We start from the raw sequence: 23,576 nt of genomic DNA on the forward strand, positions 1-23,576 counted from the left end.
GGGAAGCCCCCCTGGAGGCATTTTGGATGGGCACAGAACTCCCTGAGCCTCAGGGCTTCCCCATGGGGGAGTGGAAAGGATCCCATTACTCAGTTGCTATTTATTGGGTGCCTGTATTAAATGGTCCTTGCTCTGTTCGAGGGGGACAGGCCAGGAGCCTGTCACCAAGCACAGCCACCCAAGGCGGTCCTGAAACCACCCTCAACCTCAAACCCTGCACCCTGAGCAGCTGGATCCCACCCCACTCAGGTCGCCCCTGCCGTAGGTAGCAGGGATACGGTGGCTTCAGGATTGCAGTTTTCAGTGCTGTGGGGGAGACAGCAAAGTAAACCAAGCAGTATGAAATCACTAGCCAAGGGGTGAGGTCTGTGGACGAGCTAACGTGTGCGGGAACTCCAGAAAGTCCCAAGGATTGCCGTGCTACACCAGTAAATCTGCTTCCGGCCTTAACTCTCCTTGGTTGCTAGGTTATCCTCCTGGGTCATGCTAAAATACCTTAATAACAGAGAAAACCAATTCTGCTACATGGAAGATAGGAGCACCTGACAATGTGTTATTAAGCCAGCTTGTATATTTTTCCTCTTCAGTTGTCTGCAGGGAATTCCTTCCTTGTGTAAGAACTTATCACCTTGGAGCATGGGTGTGACTTTGTCCCTCAATATTTTTTTTTCCTTTTTTAAAATTTAATTTAATTTAATTTTGAATTTCATTTATTTTTTATACAGCAGGTTCTTACTAGTTATCCATTTTATACATATCAGTGTATACATGTCAATCCCAATCTCCCAATTCATCCCACCACAACCCGCCCCCCACTTTCCCCCCTTGGTGTCCATATGTTTGTTTCTCTACATCTGTGTGTCTATTTCTTCCCTGCAAACTGGTTCGTCTGTAGCATTTTTCTAGATTCCACATATATGCATTAATATACGATATCTGTTTTTCTCTTTCTGACTTACTTCACTCTGTATGACAGTCTCTAGATCCATCCACGTCTCAACAAATGACCCAATTTCGTTCCTTTTTATGGCTGAGTAATATTCCATTGTATGTACGTACCACATCTTCTTTATCCACTTGTCTGTCAATGGACACTTAGGGTGCGTCCATGACCTGGCTATTGTAAACAGTGCTGCAATGAACACTGGAGTGCATGTGGCTTTTTGAATTATGGTTTTCTCTGGATATATGCCCAGTAGTGGGATTGCTGGGTCATATGGTAATTCTATTTTTAGTTTTTTAAGGGACCTCCATACTGTTCTCCATAGTGGCTGTATCAACTTACATTCCCACCAACAGTGCAAGAGGGTTCCCTTTTCTCCACACCCTCTCCAGCATTTGTTGTTTGTAGATTTTCTGATGATGCCCATTCTGACTGGTGTGAGGTGATACCTCATTGTAGCTTTGATTTGCATTTCTCTAATAATTAGTGATGTTGAGCAGCTTTTCATGTGATTCTTGGCCATCTGTATGTCTTCTTTGGAGAAGTGTCTATTTAGGTCTTCTGCCCATTTTTGAATTGGGTTGTTTGTTTTTTTAATATTGAGCTGCATGAGCTGTTTATATATTTTGGAGATTAATCCTTTGTCCATTGATTCGTTTGCAAATATTTTCTCCCATTCTGAGGGTTGTCTTTTCGTCTTGTTTATAGTTTCCTTTGCTGTGCAAAACCTTTTAAGTTTCATTAGGTCCCATTTGTTTATTTTTGTTTTTATTTCCATTACTCTAGGAGGTGGGTCAGAAAATACCTTGCTGTGATTTATGTCAAAGAATGTTCTTCCTATATCTTCCTCTAAGAGTTTTACAGTGTCCTGTCTTACATTTAGGTCTTTAATCCATTTTGTGTTTATTTTTGTATATGGTGTTAGGGAGTGTTCTAATTTCATTCTTTTACATGTAGCTGTCCAGTTTTCCCAGGACCACTTACTGAAGAGACTGTCTTTTCTTCATTGTATATCCTTGCTTCCTTTGTCATAGATTAGTTGACCGTAAGTGTGTGGGTCTATCTCTGGGCTTTCTATCATGTTCCACTGATCTGTGTTTCTGTTTCTGTGCCAGTACCATATTGTCTTGATTACTGTAGCTTTGTAGTATAGTCTGAAGTCAGGGAGTCTGATTCCTCCAGCTCTGTTTTTTTCCCTCAAGATTGCTTTGGCTATTTGGGGTCTTTTGTGTCTCCATACAAATTTTAAGATTTTTTTTGTTCTAGTTCTGTAAAAAATGCCGCTGGTAATTTGATAGGGATTGCATTGAATCTATAGATTGCTTTGAGTAGTATAGTTATTTTCACAATATTGCTTCTTCCAATCCAAGAACATGATATATCTCTCCATCTGTTTGTGTCATCTTTGATTTCTTTCATCAGTGTCTTATAGTTTTCTGAGTACAGGTCTTTTACCTCACTAGGTAGGTATTTTATTCTTTTTGTTGCAGTGGTGAATGGGATTGTTTCCTTAATTTCTCTTTCTGATCTTTTGTTGTTAGGGTATAGGAATGCAAGAGATTTCTGTGCATTAATTTTGTATCCTGCAACATTACCAAATTTGTTGATTAGCTCTAGTAGTTTTCAGGTGGCATCTTTAGGATTCTCTATGTATAGTATCATGTCGTCTCCAAACAATGACAGTTTTACTTCTTTTCCAATTTGTATTCCTTTTATTTCTTTTTTGTCTCTGATTGCTGTGGCTAAGACTTCCAAAACTATGTTGAATAATAGTGGCGAGAGTGGACATCCTGTCTTGTTCCTGATCTTAGAGGAAATGCTTTCAGTTTTTCACCATTGAGAATGATGTTTGCTGTGGGTTTGTTGTATATGGCCTTTATTATGTTGAGGTAGGCTCCCTCTATGCCCACTTACTGGGGAGTTTTTGTCATAAATGGGTGTTGAATTTTGTCAAAAGCTTTTTCTGCATCTATTGAGATGATCATATGGTTTTTATTCTTCAGTTTGTTAATATGGCGTATCACATTGATTGATTTGCGTATATTGAAGAATCCTTGCATCCTTGGGATAAATCCCACTTGATCATGGTGTGTGATCCTTTTAATGTGTTGTTGGATTCTGTTTGCTAGTATTTTGTTGAGGATTTTTGCATCTATATGCAAAAAATACTTTATTGCTAAAAATGCTAACCGTCATCTGACCCTTCAGTGAGTCATAGTCTCTGCTGGTGGAGGGTCTTGCCTCGATGTTGATGGCAGCTGACTGATCAAGGCAGTGGTTGCTGAAGGTTGGGGTGTCTGAGGCAATTTCTTCCAATAAGACAATAAAGAAGTTTGCCACACAGATTGACTCTATATTCATCAGTGATATTGGTCTGTAATTTTCTTTTTTTGTAGTATCTTTGTGTGGTTTTGGTATCAGGGTGATGGTGGCCTCGTAGAATGAGTTTGGGAGTGTTCCTTCCTCTGCAATTTTTTGGAAGAGTTTGAGAAGGATGGGTGTTAACTCTTCTCTAAATGTTTGATAGAATTCACCTGTGAAGCCATCTGGTCCTGGACTTTTGTTTGTTGGAAGATTTTTAATCACAGTTTCAATTTCATGACTTGTGATTGGTCGGTTCATATTTTCTATTTCTTCCTGCTTCAGTCTTGGAAGGTTATACCTTTCTAAATTTCCTCTGATTTCTTCAGTGATCTCTTGGTTATTTAGTAACATATTGTTTAGCCTCCCTGTGTTTGTCTTTTAAGTTTTTTTCCCCTCAGTTGATTTCTAATCTCATAGTGTGGTGGTCGGAAAAGATGCTTGATATGATTTCAATTTTCTTAAATTTACTGAGGCTTGATTTGTGACCCAAGATGTGATCTGTCCTGGAGAATGTTCTGTGCGCACTTGAGAAGAAAGTGTAATCTGCTGTTTTCGGATGGAATGTCCTATAAATATCAATTAAATCTATCTGGTCTGTTGTGTCATTTAAAGCTTGTGTTTCCTTATTAATTTTCTGTCTGGATGATCTGTCCATTGGTGTGATTGAGGTGTTAAAGTCCCCTACTATTATTGTGTTACTGTCGATTTCCTCTTTTATAGCTGTTAGCATTTGCCTTATGTATTGAGGTGCTCCTGTGTTGGGTGCATAAATATTTACAATTGTTATATCTTCTTCTTGGATTGATCTCTTGATCATTATGTAGTGTCCTTCCTTGTCTCTTGTAACATTCTTTATTTTAAAGTCTAGTTTATCTGATATGAGTATTGCGACTCCAACTTTCTTTTGATTTCCATTTGTCTGGAATATCTTTTTCCATCCCCTCACTTTCAGTCTGTATGTGTCCCTAGGTCTGAAGTGGATCTCTTGTAGACAGCATATGTGGGTCTTGATTTGTATCCATTCAGCGACCCTGTGTCTTTTGGTTGGAGCATTTAATCCATTCACATTTAAGGTAATTATCGATATGTATGTTCCTATTACCATTTTCTTAATTGTTTCGGGTTTGTTTTTGTAGGTCCTTTTCTTCTCTTGCATTTCCCACTTAGAGAAGTTCCTTTAGCATTTGCTGTAGAGCTTTTTTGGTGGTGCTGAATTTTCTTAGCTTTTGCTTGTCTGTCAAGCTTTTGATTTCTCCATCAAATCTGATTAAGATCCTTGCCGGGTAGAGTAATCTTGGTAAGATCCTTGCCGGGTAGAGTAATCTTGGTTGTAGGTTCTTCCCTATCACTTTAGATATAGCGTGCCACTCCCTTCTGGCTTGTAGAGTTTCTGCTGAGAAATGTTAACCTTATGGGAGTTCCCTTGTATGTTATTTGTCATTTTTCCCTTGTTGCTTTTAATAATTTTTAATTATATTAATTAAAATATAATTTTAATTATATTTAATTAAAATTTAATTATATTAATATTATAATTATATTAAATTATATATATAATATATATTAAAATTATAATATAATTAATTATATTAATTAAAATTTAATTATATTAATTAAATTATAATTTTTAATTATATTAATAATTAATAATTTTTCTTTGTCTTTAATTTTTGTCAGTTTGATTACTGTGTGTCTCGGTGTGTTGCTCCTTGAGTTTATCCTTCCTGGGACTCTCTGCACTTCCTGGACTTGGGTGGCTATTTCCTTTCCCATGTTAGGGAAGTTTTCTACTATAATCTTTTCAAATATTTTCTCAGGTCCTTTCTCTCTCTCTTCTCCTTCTGGGACCCCTATAATGCGAATGTTGTTGTGTTTAATGTTGTCCCAGAGGTCTCTTAGGCTGTCTTTGTTTCTTTTCATTCTTTTTTCTGTATTCTGTCCCATGGCAGTGAATTCTGCCATTCTGTCTTCCAGGTCACTTATCCGTTCTTCTGCCTCAGTTACTCTGCTATTGATTCCTTCCAGTGTATTTTCCTTTCAGTTATTGTATTGTTCATCTCTGTTCATTTTTTAATTCTTCTAGGTCTTTGTTCTTTAATTCTTCTAGGTCTTTGTTAAACATTTCTTGCGTCTTGTCAATCTTTGCCTCCATTCTTTTTCCAAGCTCCTGAATAATCTTCACTATCATTATTTTGAATTCTTTTTCTGGAAGGTTGCCTATCTCCACTTCATTCAGTTGTTTTTCCAGGGTTTTATCTTGTTCCTTCATCTGGTACATAGTCCTCTGCCTTTTCATTTTGTCTTTCTGTGAATGTGATTTTCGTTCCACAGGCTGCAGGATTGTAGGTCTTCTTGCTTGTGCTGTCTGCCCTCTGGTGGATGAGGCTATCTAAGAGGCTTGTGCAAGCTTCCTGAAGGGAGGGCCTGGTGGTGGGTAGAGCTGGCTGTTGCTCTGGTGGGCAGAGCTCAGTAAAGCTTTAATCCGCTTGTCTGCTGATGGGTGTGGCCGAGTTCCCTCTCTGTTGGTTTTTTGGCCTGAGGCGACCCAGCACTGCAGCCTACCTGCTCTTTGTTGGGGCTAATGGTGGACTCTGGGAGGGCTCACGCCAAGGAGTACTTCCCAGAACTTCTGCTGCCAGTGTCCTTGTCCCCATGGTGAGCCACAGCCACTCCCTGAATCTGAGAAGACCCTCCAACACTAGCAGGTAGGTGTGGTTCAGTCGCCTATAGGGTCACTGCTCCTTTCCCTGGGTCCCGATGCACACACTACTTTGTGTGCGCCCTCCAAAAGTGGAGTCTCCCCTTCCCTCAGTCCTGTCAAAGTCCCGCAATCAAATCCTGCCAGGCTTCAAAGTCTGATTCTCTGGGAATTCCTCCTCCCGTTGCTGGACCCCCAGGTTGGGAAGCCTGACATGGGCTCAGAACCTTCACTCCAGTGGGTGGACTTCTGTGGCATAAGTGTTCTCCAGTTTGTGGGTCACCCCCCCCAGCAGCCATGGGATTTGATTTTACTGTGATTGCGCCCCTCCTACCATCTCATTGTGGCTTCTCTGCTGTCCTTGGATGTGGGGCATCTTTTCTGGTGAGTTCCAGCATCCTGTCAATGATTATTCAGCAGTTAGTTGTGATTCTGGTGCTCTCGCAAGAGGGAGTGAGCGCACGTCCTTCCACTCCGCCATCTTGAACCAATCTCTGTCCCTCATTTTAAATTCTGAAATTCTGGGCTTGTTCCAAGTCCTGGGAACTCTACCTCCTCAAACACTGAACTACAGAAAATAAACCCAAGGGGGCAGTTGGTGCTGTGACCATGGTAGAATGTGTGTTTTTTCTTTAAAGGCTGTTTTAAGTGCATAGAAACTATGTCTTTATTTTCTCAGATCCGAGCCATTCAAATGCTGGGTTGGGGGTGTTGGGTGGGTACAGGGGCGTGTACCAGTCTCCACATCTGCCGTGTTCAGGGGACTACTGTCCTCACATAGCCACTGTGATCCCTGCCCTGTTTTCCAGATGGCTTTGGGAAATTGCTCCTGGCCGAGGCCCTCCTGGAGCAGTGTCTGAAGGAGAACCACGCCAAGATAAAAGACTCTATCCCTCTGCCGGAGAAGAGTGAGCGGAAGATGAATGAAGCCAGAAACCATCTGAGCAGTATCCTGAATCACGGGAGGCTGCCGGTAAGTTGTAGACCCCCCGCCCACCCAGCCTGGAGCTGTCTCTCCTCTCTCCTGCCTCGTCTCTGCTGTGAGGACCTTCTGGGGTCATTTGGTCACCTGAGCAGCAAGTGTCCCTCAAGGGTTGGCCTGCCCTGTTCAGTACAGTAGCCACTAGCCACATGGCTTGTCCAAACTGAGCTGCGCTGTGAGTGTGAAACACACACTGGATTTTGAAGACTTAGTACAAAACGCGGAATATAAAAGAGCATCAATTCTTTATACTGATTACATATTCAAATGATAATATTTAGAATATATTAAATAAAATGTATTATTAAAATTAATTTTACCTATATTGACCTTTTTTAATGTGACTAGAAATGTTTACTAGAAAAATCTAAATTACACTTGTGGCTTGCACTTGTGGCCCAAGTTATATATTTCTATTACACAGCGTTTGGTTGACCTAGTTTGTGCCTGGTCCTTTGGCTTCTTTGAGCATCTCAGGGAAATAAAACCTCAGTGAATGTATGATCTAGTTGGAAACAGGCAAACGTTCTGAGTTGGCTAGCAGCGGAAGCACTCCATAACATGGCAAGCCAGTTCGAGTCCATGTGCACTTATTGAGCAACTACTATATGCAAGGCACTGAGGGGCAGTAGAGAGGGAAGTATAGTCACAGCTTTCTTTAGACCTTTACTGCTCAAAGCATGGTCCACCCACACGCAGTATGGGCATCATCTGGGAGCTGGTTAAGAATGCAAAATCTGATTCAGAACCTGCATTTTAACAAGCTCTCTTGGTGATTCTCAGGCAGTTTCAAGTTTGAAACTGTTCTCAATTACCATGTATCCTGAACTATAAAAAAAGTATGGGTATGTCATTAGAGACCCCAAGGGGAAATGATTTTTCAAGAGATGTTCCAAAGTAATATATTTCCTGACTTACATATTTTATTGCAACCTACTATGTGCAAGGCATTGTATTATGTACTTTCAGGGCAATAAAGATGAGTCCAGCATGGACCCTGCCCTCAGGGAGGTTGCAAGGCTACTGGGAAGATAGTCCTATTAAAAAATTATTCAAGGTGTACTGTGACACATGCTACAGGAGTAGCATACATGGGGAGGCAAGTCTGAGGGGGACACTCCCTGGGGTGAGGTGGGGAGTCAAGTCAGGATTATGATAGCACTGGAATTGGACCCATCTGGGGGCTGGACCTTGAAGGAGGTCAGGATATAGACATACACAGATAAGACAAGGCATTCCAAGCTACGGAAGCAGTGTATAATCAAAGAGCTCCCTTAGAAGAATTCCCTTAAAGTATGTCAGTTAGCAAGAGTGTAAGGGACTGGTGTGTAATTGGTGTAAAGGGACATTAGGGCGAGAAAGTGGGACTGGAACAGCAGGCCAAGAAGTGGGGGGGCGTTTTCTATAAGCAGTGTGGGGAGACTATACTGGAAGTTTAAGGTAACTGCGTTTAGACTCCTTGACAGGGATTATTGTAGCTCTGGGAGGTTTTGTCTCGGATTAAAATAGCTGCTTGACCCTGAGCCTGTCCCCTGATATCCTGGACCCTCCAATTCCTCATCTGCCAATCAAAATGGTTGGACTTGATTGATGGGTCTCAAGCTTTTCCCACCAAGACCCTTTTAATTTTTTTCTTTCCAGTAGACTCTATTATATATTTTAAAATTCTTTTTAAAATAAAAATGACTCGGGCTTATTGTAAAAAAAAAATTCACTAAGTAAAATAAAGAGTTTGACTAATAAATACATCCTTGTTTCCACCCCTACCCCCATGCCCACTTCCATCCCCAGAGTTGAGCGCTAGTCACCATTTGGTGTGAATCCCATATGCTTTCTTTGTGCGTTAACAAACACGCATACACATGTGTGGAGCTTTCTTTTCTTATTAGTCATAGGATTCATATTTGTCAAGTTGCACTTTTGCACTGAAAACTTTCACTTGAAGCTTTCTGCATGCCAGTACCTCATTCTTTGTATTGGCTGAATGGTATCCATGTGTATTATTGTGAAAACTATTTTGTCTACCATATCACATTTATTAAGTACAAATTTTACCATGCTTGGGAGTTCCCTGGTGGCCTAGCAGTTAGGATTCTGGGCTTTCACTGCTGTGGCCCGCGTTCAATCCCTGGTCAGGGAACTGAGATCCCGCAAGCTGTGTGGTGCGACCAAAAAACTAAAATTAAACATTAAAAAATGGCTAGCGGTTAGTTTTAAAATTTTACCATGCTTTGTTAATCAAAGACATACATAGACATCAGTGAAATCGAGAAATTCACTGTTTTCCGAGCCAAGGCCAAAAACTTGCTGTTGATCAGGCAAAATAAAAGATTAAAAATAGTTTGTGGGATTCTCTATCTTACCCCAAAGGCCAGGGTGTGGCTGGGGGGATGCTCTTTCCTGGCAGCAGATGAAATCTCAGGTGGATTCCCCTGCATCCCGAGTAGCTCTGATGGGATGAGGAGGAGAGGTGGGTCCTGGGGCGCCTGCTCAGGGTAGTTTGGAACTTTCTACTCTTAGTCATCTCTGAGATCCTATACAGCTCAGTGCTTTGGAGGCTGGTGACAATGAGCCATTTGTCCTAACTTCTGTTATCCAGTGAGTGCCAGGCTTCGCACCCTCTCGCTGGTGCCTCTCTGTAACCTTCTGCAATGGTATTTACTATTATCCCCATTTTCCAGATGAAGAAACTGAGACCTAGGAGAGGTTAGTCACTTAGCCAAGGACCACAGTGCAGGTCTTGAATGCGGGCCTATTTGCCTCTACTCCCAAGTTCTCATGCTGTTTGCCATTTCCTGGTGCTGTCTCCGTAGTGCTGGAGTAGAAATGAAATAATGACTGAGAAACCTGAGCTAACGTTGGTGGTGATGCTGCCACTCCTGCTTTTTCAGGTCTCATTTTGCATCTGTGAAGTATTTCCTCATCTTTTCTTCCTCTTACCTGGGTATCCACATGAGGTCATTCTTCCCTATTTATTGACAGAGACAATGAGAAACAAAAAGACTAGGTGACACGCCTGACCCACCCAGCAGAGGGACTATTCCCCAGACCCAGTGACTTCCTACATAGCATCCTTCCACAGGGCCTGGGCTCTGTGGTTCCCTGACTGTTGGATTGACAGGCCAGGTTCAAATTCAGAGGCATGGGTTCTGCTGAGTGTAGCCAACTTTTCATTCTGCCAAGTAAGGACATTAAAAAAGCCCCAAAACACAACAGCAAAACCATACCATCTTCTATAACCATCACTCCATAAAAGAAAAAACAACACTGAAACACAAGACAGATGTGCTTAAGAATTAAGGATAACGTTTTAAATAGTATAACTTTAGCTTTAGAAACATTCACCACGTTGTCCTTAATTTTCTGCCAGCTTGGTGGAAGCTCTGTTGTCAACTGTCTTTGATCCACCAGGAACCACTCTGAGCTACACCCTGTCATCTTGCCCTGAAACGTGTCCTGAGCTTAGCTGCCCTTTTCCCCCTTTATAGTAGGACAGGATAATAATAATAATTACTCATGGCCTGTGTTTATCTAGCTCCTTTCTAAAGAAAAGTTCAAAGCTGTTTTCTGGACTTTGCCCTATTAATGCTCTTGGCATTGCTGTGCTGGGAGTTGAGGGGTGGCTGTTATTTTCTCACCCTCAGCAATGGGGAAAACCAGGCCAGAGCAGGGAGGAAATGTGCCTGTGGCTTGAGACCAGGGGAGCAGGGATGGCAGAGCTGTTGCTCAGCTTGAGGGACTTTGGGCCACATGCCTCTGGGGGGGTATGATCTGTGGCCCTGGCCCAGGGTGTAGGCAACCTGTCTGGGGAGACTAGCAAGTCCCCTTGAAAAATTCAGCCTTTGAGAGTTAATCACTAGTCAACAGGTCAGGCACGCAGGGGCCCAGTGGGTCCACTTGGTAGAGACGTTGTAGGAGGTCAGCAGAAGGGAGCTGTCTAGTAGTCAGGGAGGCTTCTAGGAGGAGGTGGGCCTGAGCAAGTCTCCGAAGGATAGAGGAGGATCTGGATAGACCGAGGGGAAGGGAAGGCTCTTCTAGATGGGGGCTTGTGTGAGCAAAGGAAGAACGTGTATTTACAAAAACCAAAGACCAGTGAGGAAGGAGAATTTGGCTTTGCCGTGTTCCATTTCTCTTCGTTGGCTTCTGAGAGGGCAGTAGATGGCGAGGAGTGGTGGACGCCTCCCCTGGGGTCACAGGTTCCCCAGACTCTGCTCTCCCTGCAGGGAGTCAGGGGCAACACCTTCCTGTTGGTGACAGAGGCCGGGGTGCTGACCAACGCTGCATCTCCTGGGAGCTCTGTGGATAGAATTGATGCTGTGTGGCAGGGGTGGCGCCCAGAGCCTGGCCAAGAGGGTGGTGGGTCGGCTGAGCACAGACATGGAAGTGGAGTGGCCTCAGAAGGTGGGAGCTCTAGGCCTGCGTCCAAGGCCAGGACTCTCAGGCAGGGCTGACCACACGTCCTTGGGCTCTGAGGGAGGCCCTAAGAGTCCTTGTATGGGGTGGAGATTTGGGCGTAAGCGGCACTTGGTCAAGTAGGGGAAAGAAAACTGGTTTGAATGCAGGCACTTGATTCTGATAAGAAGAGGGCAGTGGCCTCACGGGCCTTCACTCTCCTGTCTTCTGTCCATGCTGCTGCTGTGGCCGTCTCCCCGCAGGGGTTCTGCTGCTTTGAGTGTGGGCTTCAGCTGCCTCACCTGCAGGACTCTTTCCAAGGCCTTTCACCTAGTTATATATTTGTACACATATGCATATATAGAGGAGCCCCCCAGTTATATAAGCTTTAGGCCCCGTAAAACTTGGCTGGGCCCCTGACTGCCCACTGGTGGGCCAAAGCTTCTGGGAGCTTCAGGAGAGAGGAGTCAGGGCCAGTCTGCAAGCTGCCTGCAGTCTAGTTGGGGGCATAAGGTACACACACATGAAGCAATTAGGGACTCATAAGAATGTCACTAAGAGCCACAGCATAGGCCACGGACTGCAGGTGTGCAGAGAGGGGAGCTGTCCACATGTGTCTGAGGGTCGGGAAGGCTTCCTGGAAGAGGAGGGGAGTTCTGAGCAGGATCGTAGGCAAACCCTCATGGCTCGGCGAGGAGAGCGTTCATTCTCAGGTCCCCGGTGGGAGTGGGGCCGGCGTCTCTGGGGCAGGACCCTGCTGATGTGGTCCTTGGCCTTTCAGCCGCAGTACATGTGTGAGGCCATGCTGATCCTGGGCAAGCTGCATTACGTGGAGGGCTCGTACCGAGATGCCATCAGCATGTACGCGCGGGCCGGGATTGATGACATGTCCATGGAGAATAAGCCCCTGTATCAGATGCGGCTGCTGGCGGAGGCCTTTGTCATCAAAGGTAGGTGTGAGCACCGGCCGGGTCTCCCTGCCACTGTGCGCAGCTCGTTACACTCTGGCCCCCATGTGCCGGGAGCGGGTGGCAGCTGCAGGGCAGCAGTGCTGTGTTGAGGGTGGGCCTGCAGGGCAGTGTTTAGGGTACTTAACCCCCGGGAGTGCCCAGGCACTGACCAGCCGGGTGGATGCCAGGGTAACCAACCACATCAGCACATGCCGGCTGACGGCAGGCGCTGGGCCGGATGTCAGGTCAGAAGACTCAGGTTCCTGCCCTGGCTCTGTCGACAGATAGTCACCTGTGTGCCCTTGGGCATATAGCTCTTCACCTTTCTTGGATTTACCTGAAAAACAGGGTCGAAATACCTACCCTCACAGGGTTACCATGAACAAGAGGAATCAGTTGTGTAACCAGGGTGAGAAAGTCTTTAAAAGCGTGCCACCCGTTGTTAGAGTGGCACTAGTGACTGGCGTTGGCTACAGATCAGGTGCTTGATGGCACAGAGCAGCCTGGCTCTCCTCAGATATTTGCTGGGCACCTGCAGTGAGCGGCCCAGGGAGGCAATGCTGGGGTCCTGTGATGGGCAGGTCAGAGCCAGTTCCCAGGGCGAGTGATGCTGTGGTGGGGAGCCAGGCACACAGGGTCAGTGATGTAGGAATTTCATCATGTGCACTGTGGATGCCCACCTGGGGAAAGAGTGCCCTTGAACTGACCCTGAAGGTGTCACATGGCGGTAAGAGCCCTCCCCCAGGCTTTGTGCTTCAGGCACCGCCTTCCCTGGATCCTTGAATCCTGGGATCGCAGAGCCTGAGTGGTGGCTCTTGGTGGCAGTGAGGTCCCAGGAGCCCCTCTGTCCACACTGTTGCCAGGAATCTTGGATGTTTGATCATCTCTTTATTCCAGCACAAACCAACCCCAGAGAAAAGTCTAGAAACACGTGTGACCCTGTGGGGATTTGGTGTCTGGCATTGGTAAAGTATTTGTCACCTTCTTTTCTCTTAGAGATGGGGACATTCTCCGATCTTATATACAGGCAAACTGAGGCCCCGAGAGGGGATGTACCTTACCTGGAGTTACCCAGAGATTTGTGGTGGATCCAGGACTGGAACCTCCACTCTCTGACATTGGCCTTGCACTATGAGTCCCCACTCCCACGCCTCTGTGTCCTTTGGGTCCTGGGAGATTGACTGTGACATTTGTGCAGGGCACAGCCTCCTTTAACCATGGCCGATGGGGCTTCTTGAGAGCTGTTTGTCCACCTGTGGGTCCCTGGGTCCCTTTCCCCATTGAGAGACTGTTCACACAATCCCAGGAAATCTGCTGAGATCTTCGCCCAGACAGACCTGGTGCCAGCCTGTGGGAGGCAGGTGCCCATCTGGGACAGTCCAGTGTGTGGGGTCTTCTCCCTTTGCTCTCTCATCCCCTGCTCTGTGCCCCCGGTACAGGCTGGTCTTGGGGTTGATCTTCACTTGGCATTTGGGTCTTTCTGGCCTCTTGGAAACCACGTATGCCGTGGACTCCCGAACCTAACACCCTTTCTTAGGGCTCCTTTCCGGCACTTTTTCCTGTAGACCTGGCTCGGTACCTGCTGCTCCCTGTCTCCTGCTCTCTACTCTTTCCGGCACGCCTCCAGCTTCTTGGGGGAACACAGGCCCGGTGGTCACAGGTGCTGCAGGGGAGGTAAGGAGCTGGGTGTCCCTGGCGTGGGCTGCTCGGTCATGGGCTGTACTGGCTCCCCGCCCCCCGCTGTCTGCACTAGGCTTCCCACTTGCTTGCCTCCTCTCTGCCCGTCCTCCCTGTCCTGTCGCGATGCCTGCGCCTTGCTGCTCAGCATGCTGAGGTTCATCTGACCCTGTGTGTGCTTGAGACTGTGCATGTGGCCTCCAGGGTGTGCATGGTGTTGATTTTCCTGGGTTTGGCGGGACCTGGTGTGGCTCCTAATGCAGAGAGTAGGGGATGGGGATGGCTGGTCATTGGTCCTGACTTCATTTATGAGCATGGCGCTTGTCTTAGTCCGCTAGGTTGCCATAACAAAATATCATAGACTGGGTGGCTTAAACAATAGGCATTTATTTCTCACAGTTCTAGAGGCTGGGAAATCCAAGATCCATGTACCAGCAGTGTTGCTGTCTGCTGAGGGCTCTCTCCTTGGGTTGCAGATGGCCACCTTCTTGGGTGCTCATGGAGAGATCCCTCTCTCTTTGCCTTCTTACAAAGCCACTAATCCCATCATGAAGTCCCCACCCTCATGACCTCATCTAACCCTAATTACCTTCCAAAGGCACCACCTCCAAATACCATCACATTTCGGCTTAAAGCTACAACGTATGAATTTGAGGGGACACAAACATTCAGGCCATAAGAAGAATGGTGGCAACAGCATGCCACAGAGTTCACAGAATAATAATATAAATTTATTAAACACTCCATGCCAGGTGTGCCCTCATTCAGTCCCCACAGTAACCCCCCTCCCTGAGTAGGTGTTCTCTTCAATCCCATGTTATAGCCCAGGAGTTACGAGTAGAGAGGTAAAGGGACTCTTGTGGATTTCACTGGAATTGGCAGAGCCAGGATTTGAACCCAGGCAGCCAGAGCTTGTAAACACCCCTTGATGGTGCTGCTCAGAATTCTAGACTGAAAGGAAACATAGAAATGATCTAGGGCCAATTCTCAGGTTACAGATGAGAAAACTGAGGCTGGTGAAAGTAAAATGTCAGTTGGTTTGTGTGTGAACCAGAATGCCCTGCCACCAGACTGCCTCTTTTCAGGCTCTGTCAGATGCCAGGCGGCCTCCTGCGGGAGCCTGATGTGCCTTCACCACAGTACTCGGCCTGACTAGGCCATTACGTCTCAGCTCATTTATCATCTTGCATCGTATTCCGCTCCATGGTTCCACCTCGTATCTTCCAGTGGGGCAGGGAGTTGAGTTCTCAGGCACACCTGGTTGGCGGCAGGAGGGCGGGGCAGTGTGTCATGGTGGGAGGGGCCTGAGCAGCCAGGCCTGGAGGCTCAGTGGGGGCGTGTGTACGGATGTCTCAAGAGCAGGCTCTGGGTCTCTTCACCCACAAAAGACATACTCAGTGCACCTGCTTTCCCCTTCAGAGCAGAGGGACTTGGCAGGGTGTCCTCTGGCGGGTCACTCATAAGGACTTGGCCTTGCTCTGAAGTCGGGGGGACATGGATTAGACCAGAAGATGCTTTCTGATTCCCAGGGAGGGCTTCAGACACTGTCCCAGGAGCTTGAGAGAAGGGAGCAGTTGAAGTAGTCGTGGGTTTCTCTTGCTTGAAGTGCAGAAACATTACGTGCACATATGTATATATTGCTTGGTGGGGAGGTGGGTGATATATGACCCTCCAAGTTCTCCAAGGGGAAAAAGGTTATTGTTAATGTCAAGTTTGTTTAGAAACAGTATGAACACCACAGATTTTTCACTAAGATAGAAAAATAAAATAGCTTCACTTCCCTGTCTGAGCGAACTGTCGCCCAGCTTCACAGCTGGGCTCAGACTGACCAGGTCCTGCCAGGAGCAGAGGCCTGGATTTTTAGGGCCTCATTTTGGCCTCTGGGAGGTGGGCTGGGCCCTGTTGGGGCCTCTGGCTTTGGAGGAAGAACTCCCTCTCCCTAGGTCCTGCCTCTAGCTCCTCCTGGCTGCCAGGTTAATGGGTCTGGCCTGTACTGTGGCCGACTGCTCCCAAGTCACCTGCCGGCCCTGGCAGGGCTGAGGGCCCTTCCCCTGCCTAGCACAATCCCCCATTTGGTCCCTTCTCCCCCAGTCTTCCAAGCTCCTCTGGTGTACCTGACTTCGATGTTGTACCCAGAAGCTTGAGGCGTGGACCCTTCCCCTCTGGAACCTGAGCGTAGCATTGTTGGGGGCGTGGGTGTGGTAAGGGTGCGGGATTATCACATGTGCACCACCCAGGAGTCTAGAAATGTAGGTTCTCAGGCCCCTCACCAGACGTATTGAATCAGAATTTACATTTTAACAGCATTCCCAGGTGACATGTATGCACCTTACAGTTTGAGAAACACTGCCCTGGAACTCTTGTTTAATAAATACTGATATTTGTTGGCTGGTGGGTTAACTTTCAGTTGATCTCTGTAGAATGGGAGGGAGTTGTTATATGCCCACTGTATGGATGGAGAAACTGAGGCTTGCCCACGATCGTGCAGCCTGTGAATAGCAGAGCTTGGTCTGATGGCCAGTGGTTGTCTCCCAAGCCTGAGTCCTGCCTATGACAGAGGACCCCTCCGGAGGGGTTACCTCCGAGATGCATTCGCACAGACAGAGGAGGGTATGGGACGTCCAGAAGCCCTGAGAAAGGAGAGGTAGGGTCCTGACACTTACTGCAGAGCCTGGGGGCTGGCCAGGATGGATGATGCCTTTGGGCACTATCATTCTGCCCCTGAGGGTAGCCCAGAGGGGGCCCTAAGTGGGCCTTGGGGACATGGGGGACTCTAGCAAGGTTAGACCCACATCAGGGTTCTTTGGGGGGTCCTGGAGGAATCAGGCCTTTCCCGGGCCGCAGCCTTAGCTCCTGATGGGGTCCAGTTTTCCTGCCCCTTCCAGCACTGCCTTCAGCAGGAGCAGAGAACTGCCAACTCCGATTGTCTGATTTGATTCTCAGCCGTCTCTATTTTTGTCCACAGGCAAAAAGGGCCTGTTTGCAAAGCTGTGTCATTCCGAACAGCTGCCTCGAGTGCAGCTTGCCCCTTTCTATAGGCCTTACTGTGGGCCCCAACACAGGCTAATTACCCTGCAATGTTCTACCAGATATCCTAAAGCTCCAGCCTTCATGGCCCAAGGTCTCGCCTCAAGACAAAATAGGCTGCATTTCCACTGGCACTGCTGCCGCCTTGTATCTGGAATTCCAGCTTCTTAGCTGAGAAGTGACACAATCCTCACTCCCATCCCTGACCCCAGCTCAGCCAGTCCTGCATTTCAGGAATTGTTCCTCTGACATCATGCTTCTAGGCATTGGTTTCTGTATAATCAGACTTACGGTTGTAATGACAAAAATGCAACCCCAACTAGCTGGAAAAGCAACAACCCAAAGGGGAAGGGACTGAAAATGTACAGACCTATGTAACTAGTAAGTCGTTGGGGGCAGATAGCATCAAACATAGCTGGATCCAGGGACTCCACATGTTGTGGTCTTTCTCGACAGCTCCAGGTTTACGTGGTCCTGCAGCCTAAACTCACAACCTCAGGAGGAGAGAAAGCCTTGGGGAAGGTTCTCGTTGACCTGGTTTAGTCTCATGCCCACCCTGGAACCAATTTCAGTGACCGGCATTTAGGTGGCTGGTTTGGTGCCCGGGGTGGGATTTCCCCACTTGAATCTTGTGGACTGAGTTGGAGGAATGGTTCCTCGAAGGAAAATCAGGGTGCTGTTACCAAAGTAGGTGAAAGGTATGGAGGACAGAACCCCAGGGCTCAGGCAGAATTGACTCTCCTCAGGTTACACCAGTAGTGACCAGGTGAGGATTTGAACTTGGCTCTCTCTGATTCTGGCTTTGGGGCTCGTCCCTGATGCCCAGGGAGTACTTGTTTGACTGACACACTCTGTTCCAGAGAGGGAAGTGAGTGAGACCCAGGTAGCTGTGGGACCTTCCCATGTGAGCTAGGAGGTGAGGCTGAACTTTAGGAGGAATCAGCTGCTGATGAGTGGAAGAGGTGCCTTCCAGGTGAAAATCCAGAGGGAGGCCCCTGGGAAATGGAGGTGGCTTGTTTGGAGCGGGGTGTTGTCATACCTTTTTGGAGCTAAAGAGGTTGTGCATGGGAGGATTGGGAAATGAGGGGGCATTGAGAGCCCAGCAGGAAGGCTCAGGGTCTCCCTTTTGCTGGTGTTCCAGAACTTTGGCCTTAGGTAGCCATACCATGAAGTGTGGCCCAGCCTGTTTCCCGTAAAATCAGCTCACCTGTTGGTCAGCATGCTGTCTGGGTCCATCTGGAGCAGAGCGCTCTGGGCCCTAGACTAGGCAAAGCCGTTGTAGATCCAGGTGACAAACTGCCCTCTTTTCTGTTGGTTTGAGTCCTAAGGGGTAGCCCCAGCTTTGACGGACGTGCAGGATGCTTCAGGGACTGTTCTTTCGACATCTCAAGCCTTACCCAGTTCAGCCCCCAAAAGCCCCAGTGTCATTGTCCGCCTCTCAGAGGGCCGTTCTGTGGCGAACGGCTTCCTTCTCTCCTCCGGCCTGTGTTGCTTTCCTTTCTCTGGTGCTCGCTCAATGTGGTAATGATGTGGGGAATGACCCCCCATCTCTCCAGCCATGAGTCCTGCCCTGAGCTCTAAAGACCGAGTCGTTGCTGCCTAATTTGGGGCTTGTTGTGTCTGTGGGCCCCTTGAAAACCAGTGCTGCCCTGTATTTCAGCCTAGCAAACCCCTTTGCCGCTTGTTCACGGCCCAGCACCAGCGAGGCTACTCTGGGCAGTCTTGCCTGCTGGCTCACCGATAGAAGGACCTGCCTGGCTATGAAGGAAAATGCCCCCGGTTCACCCAAAATACTGCAGTGAGATGCTCAATTGTGAAGGTGCTGTGAAAAGTAAAAATGTAAAAAACATTAGGCAGCTGTGAGAATTATGATCTGCAAATTCTCTTCTCCTCACCCCTCAAGGTTTTTTTTTTTCTTTTTTTCTGTTCTTTCAGCCTCTGAAACCCCCAGCTCCTCTGCTCTCACCTGGAATTTTATGGCTTTAGTAAAACTTCCAAAAATAAAAGAACACCAGGCTGCTCCTGGGGCAGGACATGGTGGGATATTGGTTTGGGGTTTTTTTTAGTCCTGGTGTGGCAGGAATTAACTGTTTACTTTGGCTTCCTTCTCAAAGGGGCGTGGGCCGTCTGCCTTGTGGGGAAGCAGGTCAGCACTTTTGGTGCTGCTGCCCTGGCCCCAGACTGTGGTCCACGGAGTGAGAGGCTGGCCTCCAGGTGGAGAGGAGTGAGCAGATGAGGGCGTCTTGGAAGGAGGCTGGGTGTGTTCGTTGTGTGCTTACCAAGCCTTCATTGAGGTTCTGCCTGGACTGCGAGATACGAAACAGGGCAGGAGGGTAAGTGGACTCATGGAGGGAGACCACGGGGAGTTGGAGTGGTCTCCCCACATCTTCTCCTGGCAGGCCTTTCCTCCATCGTTGGAGGTCACCCCAGAGAGTAGTTGGTAGAGGTGTGGAGTATGGATAGGGTTTTGAGGGGTGTATTTGAGAAACCAGCACCGACACTAGGGCCTATCCCTGCCAAGTTAGACAGCTATAATTCAGCCATTGGATACACATGGGAAAGGCAGGCCCCCGTGCGCTGGCCAGAAGCCTGAGATGTGGGTTACCGAGGGTAAGGAAAGACGCATGGAGTCTGGGCCGAGAGAACGGATGGTGTTGAAGCCAGAAGACCTGGATCTAGTTGGCACTTTGAGCTGAGGGGTGTTGGAAGGAGTATCTTCTCCCTGAATTAGATTTCTCATTTGTCATTCTAGGGAAAGGCTAAACCCCTACATGAGAGGTCATTTTGAGCATCACTTGAAACGTTTTCTGAGAGCGTACTTTCTGTTCTTTATAAGACCCATCTAATTTAATTTTCACAGCTACCCTATGAGGTGGGCATTGTTAGTGATCTTATTTTGTCTTTGGGGAAACTGAGACTAAGATCTCTCTAAACATTTTGAGGTATATCCTTCCAGTCTTTTTTCCTATAGGTTTTTATGTTTTAAATGAAAATAAGTTCATACAATCATATATTTTATATGCTTGTTTTTTAAAGTTAATATTTTACGAAATAGTTTCTACTATACATCTACATCACTATGTAAAGTAGCTTTATAGCATTTCATTGTAAGAATCTATTGTAGTTTAGCAAACTTGTCTCCTGTTCTTGAACCTGTAGGTTAAATCTCTTTTTTTTTTGGCCACTATAAACAATACTGCGCTGGATATCCTTGAAGCTCAACTTTTGCATTTTTTGCATACATTATTTTTTTAAGGATAAATTTCTAGAAGTAGAGTTACTGGATTGAAATGTGTACACTTTTCAGAAACTTTGATACAAGGAGTCAAATTGTCTGCTTTTTTTTTTTTCAATTGGTAAAATGTAACATAAAATTTAGCATCCTGGGCTTCCCTGGTGGCGCGGTGGTTGAGAGTCCGCCTGCCGATGCAGGGGACGCAGGTTCATGCCCGGTCCGGGAAGATCCCACATGCCGCAGAGCGGCTGGGCCCGTGAGCCGTGGCCACTGAGCCTGCGCGTCCGGAGCCTGTGCTCTGCAACGGGAGAGGCCACAACAATGAGAGGCCCGCGTACCTCAAAAAAGAAAAAAAAAAAAATTTGGCATCTTAACCATTGAGAATTTTTTTAGCTGCAGTGAAATACACATAACAAAAGTTATTATCCTAAAACTTTTTAAGCGTAAGTTCCATAGTGTTTAGTACGTTCATGTCGTTGTGCAGCCAATCTCCAGAACACTTTATCTTGCAAAATTGAAACTGCACCCAGTAAACAGTTTTCCATTCTCCTCCCCCAGCCCCTGGCAGTCAGCATGCTACCTTCTGTCTCTATGAGTTTGACTACTCCAGGTACCTCACAGAAGTGGAATCATACAGACTTTGTCTTTTGTGACTGGTTTATTTCACTTAGCATAATGTCCTTAAGGTTCATCCATGTTGTTGCATATGGCAGGATTTCCTTCTTTTTCAAGGCTGAATAATATTCCATTGTGTGTATATACTACGATTTTTTAAAAAAAAATAATAGTTTCTATTTTTTGCCTTGCATTGGGTCTTCATTGCTGCGCGTGGGCTTTCTCTGGTTGCGGTGAGCGGGGGCTACTCTTAGTTGTGGTGAGCAGGCTTCTCATTGTGGCTTCTCCTGTTGTGGAGAACAGGCTTTAGGCACGCGGGCTCAGTAGTTGCGGCTCGCGGGCTCTAGAGCGCAGGCTCAGTAGTTGTGGCACACGGGCTTAGTTGCTCTGCGGCATGTGGGATCTTCCCGGACCAGGGAATTGAACCCATGTCCCCTGCATTGGCAGGCGGATTCATAACCACTGTGCCACGAGGGAAGTCCTATCCTACATTTTCTTTATCTATTCATCCATCAGTGGACACTTGGGTTGCTTCTCCCTTTTTGCTGCTGTGAATAATGCTGCTATGATCGTGGGTATAGTACACGTATCTCTTCTAGACCCTCTTTTCAATTCTTTTGCATATATACCCAGAAGTAGAGTTGTTGGATCATATGGTAATTCTGGTTTTAATCTTCTGAGGAATGGCCAGACTGTTCTCCACAGCAGCTATACCATTTTATATTACCACAGTTGCCCACTTTTGAGTGTGATTTATGAGGGTTCTCTTCCCAACCCGGCCTTGAGGCTTCCTCCCTGAAGGCTGAAGCAGTGACTTGCATTTCTTCCTCCCCCCCGCCATCCTCCACCCCCACAGGGCCTACGCCTCTCGGGTGCCCTGTGCTTTTGGACCAGCTGGCTAGGCAGGAGGGCGGGGGTCCACCCATCTGGAAAGTTCCATTACAGGGGAGGCATCGTGCTCTCCATCTCCGCATCCAGTGCCCAGGGCTCCAAGGGCGGGGCTTCTTGGAAGGGCTGCTGTTTGGGATGTGATGAGTCACCGAGACCGATGAGGCCCGAACCAGCCTGGTTGTTGAGCTGTGCCAGGGTCAGTTTGCCTCCAAACCGAAAGTTCAAAGTTAATGAAAAAGCAAGCGCTCCTCTTGAAAGGGAACCTCCGCTGGCTCGCACGACTGGGTGTTTTCACATAAAGGTCCCTCTGCCAGTGGGAATCAGGAGGCAGTGCCTGTGCTTCCTGACAGCCTCTGGCTTCCTGCCCGCTCAACAGGGCTGGGATCCACTGGGATCCTTTGGGAGCGGGCTCAGAAGCAGCCCGTCTCCATCTTGGAGCTAGTGTTGTGGTCTGGCCACTTGTGCAGAAACACACAGGGCAGAGGATGAAGGAACCCGAGGGTTGGAATCCCCGGTAGCTTTCCCATCAGATGTTTGTGACAGGAAAATGGCCCGTCATGTGACTCAAAGAGCAAATGTAAGGCAAAGAAGCCTCTTTTTTTTTTAATAAATTTATTTACTTTTGGCTGCTACTCTTTGTTGCAGTGCACGGGCTTCTCATTGCAGTGGCTTCTCTTGTTGCAGAGCACAGGCTCTAGGCGCACAGGCTTCAGTAGTTGTGGCACGTGGGCTTCAGTAATTGTGGCTCGTGGGCTCTAGAGCGCAGGCTCAGTAGTTACGGCGCACGGGCTTAGTTGCTCTGCGACATGTGGGATCTTCCCGGACCAGAGCTCGAACCCATGTCCCCTGCATTGGCAGGCGGACAAAGAAGCCTCTTTTTATGGGCAGAACTGGGGTGACTGGACTGTGACCCTCACTAGGAAGAGCTGTTGCCAGCTCCAGGAAGCTTTTTGGTCTGCTATATGTTAGAAATTTTTTCACAGACCACTACCTCAGTGACTGTAGCCCATTTACTTTGATCTTCATTAGTCCTCTGGAATCATAATTGCTTCCTTTCAAAAAGGAATATATTTATTATTTTTAGATATATTTTTACACAGTACATAGATCTTAAATGTGTAATTTGATGAGTTTGTCAAGTATAGATACCCGTGTAACCAACACCGCAATAAAGACAAAGAACATTTCCATCTCCCCAGAAAATTCCCTCAGGTCCTTTGCCAATTGATCCCCTCCCCAGACCCACCCCAGGCAATGACTGGTTGGTTTCTGTTAATATAGATTGTAATTTTGCCCTTGTTTTGAATGTCATATAACTGAAATCATATGGCCTGTACTTTTTGATATGTAGCTTCTTCTGCACAATATAAGTTCTGAGAGATTCACCCGTGTTGTATGTATCAAGAGTGTGTCCTTTTCTTTATTTCTGAGTAGTATTCCATTGTATAAATATGCCACGGTTTCTGAATTCCACAAGAACCATTTTTTAGATGGAGAGGGAGAAACGCCACCGGCCTCTACACTCGGCATGAGTGAATGTGTGTGTTCGTCTGTGTGTCCATCCACTCACTAAGCCCCAGGCCTTGCTCTCGCTGGGTGCAAAGATCAACCAGAAATGGGCAGAGAGGATGGTCACCATGTAGGGGAAAGGCATACGCAGAGGAGGCGCAGCTAAAACGTGCTGCCGGCTCTGAAGGCGGGAGACTTAAGAAGCCTTCAGAGAAAAGGTGGTGTGCTGTGAGCTTTCAAGGAGGATGGGGTTTAGAATTCTCAGAGAAGCCTGGTGGAGAGGCCCCTGCTGG

The 23,576-nt window shown here is 47.1% G+C and overlaps 1 protein-coding gene across 1 annotated transcript in view; it reads left to right on the forward strand.

Annotated features, from left to right (window-relative positions):
* The window catches only part of TTC7A (tetratricopeptide repeat domain 7A), a 119,214-nt gene that overhangs the window by 6,905 nt on the left and 88,733 nt on the right, over window positions 1–23,576 (forward strand). The window contains exons 2-3 of the mRNA XM_024753551.1: window positions 6,815–6,978; window positions 12,161–12,329. Of these exons, the coding sequence (XP_024609319.1) occupies window positions 6,815–6,978; window positions 12,161–12,329 (333 nt within the window). The remainder of the gene's footprint in view (window positions 1–6,814; window positions 6,979–12,160; window positions 12,330–23,576) is intronic.

Source organism: Neophocaena asiaeorientalis, unplaced genomic scaffold (genome assembly GCF_003031525.2).
Source record: "Neophocaena asiaeorientalis asiaeorientalis breed wild unplaced genomic scaffold, Neophocaena_asiaeorientalis_V1.1 scaffold171, whole genome shotgun sequence".
Classification (NCBI taxonomy): domain Eukaryota; kingdom Metazoa; phylum Chordata; class Mammalia; order Artiodactyla; family Phocoenidae; genus Neophocaena; species Neophocaena asiaeorientalis.